Genomic DNA, 9,500 nt, shown 5'->3' on the forward strand with positions numbered 1-9,500 from the left:
TTATCTCGGAAGCATAGGAAATGCCACCGACTACAGAAATCTAAGAGTCCAGCCTTCTACTGCCTGCCTGCTGAAGTGAATGTAACCATTGTATGGGATCCACTACTGAAATAAAACAGCTGTAGGTGTAGTTTCTTCTCATGCTCTAGGCAATTTATGTTTGTTTTTATATCTTGAATCATGAGAGTTTATATCCCTCATACATTTCAATACTGACATAACTCTTGCTATTCTTCTTATTCACATACAAGCATTTTTTTAAGTCCTATTTAGCTCTTGTCTCTAAGGTGTCTTTCAGACATGAGTTTACAGGTTAATTATGTATCAAGAAAATGTTTCCTTTTATCATTATTCTGTGTGCCAATTTTTTTGTTTCTCAGTGTCTTGTATTATGAAAAAGGATAAATAAAGACAAGTATTTTACCTAGTCCTAAACATTATATACTCCTGTTATGGCAGTATGTCATCTTATTTTCATATTGCCCTAACATGGAAGCATCTAATTGCCTTTGCTGCCTTCCATTGTACTGTTTCCTCTTCTGCTGTATCCTTTCAAATCCTGGTAACAAGAATACTGAACACAGTATGTAAGAGATGCTGATGGAAGTGTCTCATCTTGCAGTGTTTCAGACTAACACAGAAAGCACAGATATCCAGTCTAGTTTTATTTTTAATAATGTTGTTCAGAGAATATGAATTTCATCATATGTCTTGGCCAACAAATCTAATTCTTGGGATTCTTCTCAGGACTGAGTTTATGTGCAATTGTCCACTAGAGAGCAGGCTGAGACCAACAAACCCATTTTGTTCCTGTCATAAACTGACTTTGAACTCAGGTGTCTTAATGTAAATTGTTAGTACATTAAAGCACCTTCTAGCTTCACCTGTGAGTATATATACTGCTATCAAACTTGATGGATATAGCTTGTGAAGCTTAGTGACCTAAGGTGGTGATAATAAAGTATTCTGGAACCTGGATAACATTTTATTCTGTCACTATGGTTTTCTTGCTCTGGTGACATCAACTAATTTGTACTGCTTTGCAGGGAATTTCTGTATCTGGCTTTTTAGCCAGAGTCTCAGTTTCCTTACGCTGCTCTTGCTCTTCTCTGTCAGACTGAATTTCTTTCAGAGACAAAATATTGCTCGATATTGATTCCACTGTGCTAGCTAATTTCAGGTTCTCGTACTGCAGATCAGCTGAAGCGCTGTTCAAAATCTTGAAGAATTTTCTAACACAAAATGCACAAACAAAATGACCCATATAATATTTCCCAACAATATCCTGCTCTAGCAGGGGGGGTTGGACTAGATGATCTTTTGAGGTCCCTTCCAACTCCTAATATTCTGTGATTCTGTGATTCTGTGAACAAGAATCCTGTGTTCTCTAATCCTTTAAAAAGCCATTAAAGTAATGTAACAGACTCTTCACATGGAAACATTTTTATCCTAAAAAGTTGTACTAATGAGAGCTGCAAGTTTTCAGAGAGCTCATAAAATTCTTATGATTTTTGACCTGTTTCTTATTTTGCTTGTGTAAGACATTAATTTTCCGTGGAAAAAATGCTCACCCCAGAGGACATATATACCAGTGGAGAGATTTGGAGTTATTTTTCTTACAGTCTCTACAGAACCCACTGAATTTTTTTAGAAATAATAGGGAGTTTTTTAGTTTACTTCCCTGTAAATGAGGAATATCAGATTTCAGTTCCCTTTCGCTTCCTCAGTTCTGAAAAAAATAATGCTATTTAATTTCTTTATCTCCTTAGGCTGCTGTGAATGCTGGTCTCAAAAGACAATTTTTCTTCAGTACTGTGAACCCTAACAATATTCAGTTGTATTCTGAGAAATACAAATTGGAAATATCTAATGTCTGCCTTCCCTTTCCACAATCTATAGCCCATCCAGCTTTGAATTCCTTAATGATTCCTGCTTCAAAGATCACACCCTGCTCTTTGCCTTCTTTACAGCTGTTCTCTATAGCACAAAGCTGCTGTGGCTCCATGCTAGAATTCCTCATTTACCATATACTGTCTTTGCCATCTGAGTCAACACCTTCCTAATGTGAATATGTGTCTATTTATAATGGTTTTAAAGTTACAATAGCATAAGAAATATAGGTACAACCTGAAAGAAAAAAAAATAATTAGCTTGGGTTATTTCAGCCTGAACAAATCACATTTGTCTGATGTAGACAACTGAAAGCAGAATCTCATAATGGGAAAGTGCCAGGAAATCCTGAAAAGGAATCACACTGCCAGCTCTGCTTATGAAATAAATTAGCTTTACTAATTATTATATTTCCCCTCATGTCCACAGAGTTCCTGTTCTTCGAAGCTGGGATGTCAAATGTATTTCCTGACAGCTCCAGCTCCCTTTTCATTATTGATAAGTTAAAACAGCTCCAGCTCACTTTTCATTATTGATAAGTTAAAGCAGCGTGGCTGTTGGCTGCTCTTCTGTAATTAGTTCAATGAGTTTAGGAAGCAGCCAGGGCTTAGTTAGAAGAGATGAAAAGAAGTCACATAAGATGGTGGCACATGAGCTCCCTCTGCCCTGCTGCCAACCTGACACTCGGGATGTTACAAAATCAAGGCTCCGTGCCTCCTATTTCACAGTTCTCTTGGTGCTGTCTCCTAGGAATGGAGCAGTTATTACTGAGGAAGGAAAATGCCTTTGGTGCTAGTGGGTATTTGGGGAGATGGGAATACAGGCAAACTTGAAAGGCAAGTAGGTCAAAGGGTTCTCCTCCTGCTGAGGTGAGATACAGGACAAAACCAGGGCAATTGAAGCAGTTTTTGTTCCTCTTAACTTAGTTTAATTTTGCTAGCTAAAGCAGTGTATCTGAGAATCCTGAAATATTTGTCTTTTTTTTTTTCACCCTAACCCACAGGTTAGCTGAAAGAGTAATTCATCTCTTATCACAGAATGGATTTAACACATTTACTTATAACCTTCCATGCTAAATGCCACATAAAGGTGTAAAGAATTCTGCATAGCAGCTCTTATATGAAGATTTAAGTGTTCTCACACCATAGTAGTGAAATCTAAAGATACAGCTAAGATAAATGACAGGAAATTATACATAAAATAGGAACATTCTCTATAGAAGAAATCTAAAGCTTATCACAAACAAAGAAAAATTTGAAAAGAGTAAGAAGAAACTTGAAGAGAAACTCCTCTGAGGTTAAAGGAGACAAGCATAAAAGGAATTTCTTTCAGGAGAAAAAAAACAAGACTACAAAGAGCAAACTAGTTGCTCAGATATGACAGGATACACATAGTCAAGATAATTTGTATGTGATGGAAGAGTAAAGCTTTCTTTCCTCAGAATGTGTCTGAGGAAGTGATTACAGGTAATGTCATTGTCATAGAATCACAGAGTGGTTTGTGTTGGAAGGGACCTCAAAGCTCATCTAGTCCAACCCCCCCGGCATGGGCAGCAACACCTCCCACCAGACCAGGTTGCCCAAAGCCCTGTCCAACCTGGCCTTGAACACTTCCAAGCAGGGAGCATCCACCACTTCCCTGGGCAACCTGTGCCAGTGTCTCACCACCCTCACAGGAAAGAATTTCTTCCTAAGATCTCATCTAAATCTACCCTCTTCCAGTTTAAAACCATTCCCCCTCGTTCTATCGCTGTTGGAGTTTTTGCGAGTTGATACACTGCAACAGATTTTGGGACTGAGGGAAAGTTCATTGAAGTAAGTGAAAAGCTACTGCATCATGATAGGAAAATCATGCCAAATTGGAAGGGATGGAAATAGAAAAAAAATCTTCTTAGATATTAAAATTACTCTTGAAAAATAAGGGGAATGTAACAGAAGAAATAGAAAGCTGTTCAGTATGAAGGCAGGTGCTGAGTACAGAAGCAGAATGCCAAGAAAGTGAAATTTTATACTGAAAGCAGAAAATTAATTTCTTACTTCTAATTAGGGAATAGCTTCATCACAACTAGTACAGGTGGGCAAAGAAGGTAATTCATATTTTGGAAGAAAACACTAGGCTTGCCGGAAGACTTGCAGTCTGAAACTTTATGTCTCAATTTACTTTCCAAAGGCCAGCTTAGTAAGATTATCTGGGATTTCCAATTCTTGATGGAGATAGAAGAAAAGATCTTGTGTAATAACTTCTGTTTCTTTAGCACTTGTCTTTGTCCTGTCTATTATACTAGCTTGCATAAAACAGGAAATTTGGATGCAAGGGCAGGCGTGAATGGAGAAAGGAGTTTAAAAAGTAGAGGACTGGTCAGAGACATAGCTATAAACATGAAAAAAACCAAACAGATAAAGCACCAGCAAATAACATCCAGAAAGAAAAAATGTAACTGGAGAATATACTGGTATCACAGAAATGACAAGGTTATCAGGGCACTGGGAAGATATTTGCCTATAACTAGAATCATCGGTATGAAGAAAACAAGAAAACAGTCAGAATTAGGAAAACCACCATATGTTTGTAAAAATTTTAGGTGAGACGAAAACCAGTCATAATGTTAAAAATGGAACAGAAGACTTTAAAGAGTATTATTTACATACTCATTTGTGACCCCAATCAGAATAAAGTGCAAGTAAAAGACAGCTCTCAGAGAAAACTCTAACTGCTATTCACCAAGGTGAGAAGCTGGATTTAGGGTGTTCTGTATTTAGGGAGTTCGCAAACTGCAGAAATTTTGAGTCTGGGAGACCGAGAATGTGATTCTCAAACTAGTGTCAGACTTGGACAGGAAGGAAGAAAACTTAAATCCAGCACTTGATTCTAGTTTTCAAGGAACAGATGCTATAGGAAGGCAAGGTAATACACAAGCCATTGAAATCTAAGAACAGAAAAGAGAAAAGGTTTCCATTAGGACATGAAAATCATAGAAATACCCTAGGATTGGCTGCATTCGGTCAGAGATACTCATCATGCACAAGAGTTTCTGTTCACAAGCCTGTAAAAATGTAGGCATCTAAACAGAGATTTTGATGTCCTGAATTTTGGCACCTGAGTTTGAAAATACTGCATTTGCAACAGGCCTGCATCTGCACCAAAATTGCTATGATACCGTCCTATTCAGTTTTGATCAAAGGCTGGTAATAAGTTGCATTTCTTACCACCTTTATTAATAAGTAGTTCCAAAATTATACAGTATAAAGAGCTACATGCTGAAGTTAAAACTCTTGTAGCAATTCTGAAATGCTTATGCTCCCTATACAAAATGCTACAATATAAAAATCTATTTAAGCAGTCTATGAATGGGCTGCTTTGCTAACAAGCTGCTGCAGGTAACCCTCTTCAGTTCTTCCTGCGAGGGGGTTCCAGCAATAGGACTTGGTTCACAGAACAAAGCCCGACATTGCTTTCATTACAACAAAGATTTGGTCGGTGAGGAAGCCATAAATTCATATCCTTGATTAAATTAGCTATACAAATTGAGAACTGCAGCTTATGCCAGCAGCTGCATTTGTATGTAATATGTTCTCAGTGTGCAAGCAAATATAGGAGGAAAAGTTTAACTCATGTAGAAATTCCTATTTGGAAAAATATTTGGAAGATGAGATGTGCCTAAAAATGAATCTCCTTCTCTGACTATGAAAATTATCCTGTCAGCAAGCAGTACTTCTCTGAAAAAAGATAAGAACCAGATGTTAAGATATAAAGACATATTGTCATATGTATTTATTTGTCTTTCCAAATCTAGTAATTAGTTCCTGAAAAACTCATTCTACCTGAGAAAAAGACAGCAGCTCATTAGCCATTTCTTTTTACTTTTCCCTTAACTTTTGAGAGTGACTTCAGGGTGGTCGACCAAATTGTGAACTCCATAACCTGGCACATAGCAAACATTACTCTTTTAGCAACAATTTACACATATGCTACATCTGGGGAGAGATCTTGCTTGCCAGCAAAGTTAGAGGAGTCTGTTGGCAAGCAGCAAGGAAGTGGGGAAGGTGTGTGAAACCTGGGGTTTACCCAAACTCAACTTAGTTTGCTTTTATCAAAATTGACAAAAGGTAGAAGATGTGAAAATTTCATAAGCAGTAAGCTAAAAATATAAGCATCTTGACAGATGGTTATATATCTAGCATGTCTTTCAAACTTCTATCACTTCTCATTAATATGAGCATCTAAAATATTTGTAATCAGCTCAGATTGTTTATTGACATCTGTACAGCAAGGTCATGATAATCCATGCTCGGGTCTTTCACCTAAGAAATGAGAGACAAACAGAAAAACCTCCATGCCTCTTCACAGGCATCCTCACTCTGTGGAATAAAAGATGAGTGTGTACGGACAGGGCTAGAGTGTCAGGTACAAAATTAAAAGAAATTCAGCCCATTTGAGTGCATGTCTGTCTTAACAGGGGCTTTGAGTCAGAGCACTCCACTCCTGTCACAGTGACCTGAACGGTCCTGAGACAGATGAAGTGTGCAAATAAGCTTCTAGATCACAGTGTAAGACAAAGTTAATGGAGAGGAGGATTCAGGCAGCAGATCCAGAGGAGCAGGCAGCTGCCAGTGAAGTCTTACAGAGCCTACCAGGCTTGTAGCAAGCCAAGCTACTTGCCCTCAGTGCAACCCTGTGTTTATACCACAGGATCCTGGCCTAAATCTCACCTGATCCAGGTGTAATTTCCTCTAGTGATCTCTAACCACATCACCTGCTCTGATGTGTGCATGAAGAAAGAGACTTTCGTGTCAGGTACCGCCTCCATAGCACATTGTCAGAAAAGCAGTCACAACTTGGCCACAAGAGAAGAAAACCAAACCAAACCAAACCAAACCAAACCAAACCAAAAAACTAGAAGAAACCCAAAATGTAAATAGGTTTCCAGAAAATGTGTCATTTAGAAACACTACAGGAATCTACTAACTAGAACTCTGCCAAACGTTTTCCTCCTTACGCCATATATCACTGCTGTGTTATTAGAAATGCTGAATGTTGTAGGTCTGTTTTTTGAGGAAGAACAAGATAGAAGAGTCAATAATCTTTGAAAAACTAAAACTATACTTTGGTGGACTTAACAGATGGAGATAGAAGAGTCATTTCAAACTGTTACAGAAACTGACTTGCTAAGCATGACAAAAACATTTAAGTTTTGCATTTCGAAAATAGTATAATTCTTATGTAATTTTATAGAAAGTTGAAAACTGCACCCCAAAATTAAAAACCTCATTGCTTAATAATATAAGCATTTATTTTGCGGTGTATTCTTTTCTATTATGGGAGAGAAAGAGAAGGAAGCAAGAAGCTTAGTTTGGTTTCTTTTTGAGAGTGGGGATTGTATTATTTTAAATCTGGTTCTGCCTGATTTTTAGGTATTAGCTGAAAAATGTGATAAATGCAGAGGAAGGGAATAGTTTGTAAGAACTCCTAATCAGCACTCACAGAATAGAAAATCCATCATTCACTGTATATGATCAGCATATAAGCAATGCATTTTAAAGGTTAGTACTTGTTAAGGTTTGTCCTCAGAATCTTAATTACAAAAAATAACAAATTTGGCATGGGTAATTGTAGCACTATTAATTTTCATTCATATTTCAAGAGTGCAGAAACACATACAGAGATAGTAGAAAACTTTTTGAAATTAACTACGCTATTTTTTCCTCCAGATTAATTAAATGAGTGCTCTTTAACTCTCTTCGTGATCAACCATAATCAGGCCTTTCATTTCACCTTGAGGCTTATGCTTTCCTGCATGATGCTACTTTCATTAAATTTATTTTCTTTTTCTTGCATTTAAATCGTTCCTTTTCATTCATTAACAAACTGTACATGAACATTTGTTGTCCATATGAAATTGTGATAATAGAAGTCTTGCAAACTGAAATAGCTGTATGTTTTCCCACTCTGAGGGCTGGAAAACTTGTCAGTTGAAATATAACAGGCTCCTTTTGCCAAGTTTTCTGGTTACAAGTGAATATGAATATCTGTGAAATTAAGTAACATTTTCATACTTGATGTCAGTTGTTTCAAAAAAAAAAGATAGCTAGTCGATACAGCACTCTAAATATGAAAACATATTAGCAGTGCGTCTCTCTGGTTTGATCACTGCAGGCTTTATCTCTTTCAGCATAGCTTCAAGAATAATGATGAGCATGGCATGTTCCTTGACTTAGCTGTCTTCTTGCACACATGTTGGTGTACTAACTGACCTGGTGTACTCACTTGTACGGTTTGCTATGCATACGATCAGTAAGGGGGAACTACAAAGACAGCTTCTGGGACAGGACTACTATATGCCTCGTTTCCCAAAAATGTCCTTTTTCCCAACCTGAAGCATCTTTCTAGATGAAGAGGAAGATTTTTGACCAGGCTGCAGGAAAACACTATCTCAGCTATGTCTGTTGAACGCGTTCAGATCAATGGTGCATCAGCACACGTGCAGTGTGAGCTGTGCATATTGTGTGCACAAATCCCTCTCAGCGATTGTCTCGAAGGCAAATGTTTTCCTTTTGTCCATTCCTCCTCTCACTGAGTTTGTCACACCTGTCACTGCCTCCAGTGAGAGCCAAATTGGACACGTACGGCTGGGTTTGGGTGGTCTTCACCTGATGTCTTGCAGCCTCGTGGAGTAAAGATCTGTACCTTGCTCTCATTTGAGTGCTTCTGTAAAGACAGGCCTCTCTGGCAACCAGTCAGCCACAGCAGGCAGCTCCTCACAGAAGAAAGACAAACACACCATACCAACATTTAATATTTATTATTATAGCACTTATGTTGCACTGTAATGGGCTACATATGTATGTTCAGCTACCCGAGCATCCTGGGAGACTTCTACAACCTGGCAGCAGCTGGAAGTATTAACCATAACTCACTTTCTACATCTATTTCATATCCAGAGAACAAAAACCGATTTTTAGACATTTTAATATGCTAATGCCAAGCTTTGATAAATAGCATTTACCTTAAGAGCTTGAGCTGGGCAAAAACCCGTATGCTTGTGTCAAAGTGTAACATTTGAAGCAGCATCTGTCAGAAAACTGAAAACTACGATAACACACGTTAAACACACGTTAAAGTAACTAATTTAAATTACCGCGGAGGCTTCCACAGAAGCCCGGGGTGGAAGTGGCCTCCCCCAGGTCGGCGATATCAGCTCTCGGCACTGCAAGTGCATTAAAACAAGAGTCCACGGGCCACCTCGCTGCTTCTTTCTGCTCCCGCCCCAATCCCGGGACGCTTGCCCCTACATAGCGACGGGACACCCCGCCCCACTGCTCTCCTCCCTTCCGCCTCTTTCCCCGCCCGCTCCCACTTTGGCGCCAAGAAGAAAAAGAGAGCTAGGTCACGGCGGGATGAGCGGCCAGCAGCCCAGCCGCCACGTTAACGGGTATGCTGCCGGGGCCTGGCCCGCCGCCCCGCTGCGGAGGGCTGTGTGAGGGGAGAGAGAGCGGCGGCAGCCTCTGCGGTCGCCATCCAGCAGCTTTCGGGGAAGCTGGTATACCCCGGTTCTGGCTGAGGAGCTCTAAGCGGGGCAGGGTAGAACGGGAGAGGCAGGGCAGGGTCATCCT

The 9,500-nt window shown here is 39.3% G+C and overlaps 1 protein-coding gene across 1 annotated transcript in view; it reads left to right on the top strand.

Moving 5' to 3' along the window:
• Positions 1-9,284: 9,284 nt before the first annotated feature.
• Positions 9,285-9,500, top strand: part of LOC104543319 (deoxycytidylate deaminase-like) — a gene marked incomplete at its 3' end in the record, with an annotated part of 4,649 nt that continues 4,433 nt past the window's right edge. Inside the window, exon 1 of the mRNA XM_010187900.1 lies at positions 9,285-9,319. Within this exon, the coding sequence (XP_010186202.1) occupies positions 9,285-9,319 (35 nt within the window). The remainder of the gene's footprint in view (positions 9,320-9,500) is intronic.

The sequence above is a fragment of the Mesitornis unicolor genome, unplaced genomic scaffold (assembly GCF_000695765.1).
Source record: "Mesitornis unicolor isolate BGI_N332 unplaced genomic scaffold, ASM69576v1 scaffold25307, whole genome shotgun sequence".
Classification (NCBI taxonomy): domain Eukaryota; kingdom Metazoa; phylum Chordata; class Aves; order Mesitornithiformes; family Mesitornithidae; genus Mesitornis; species Mesitornis unicolor.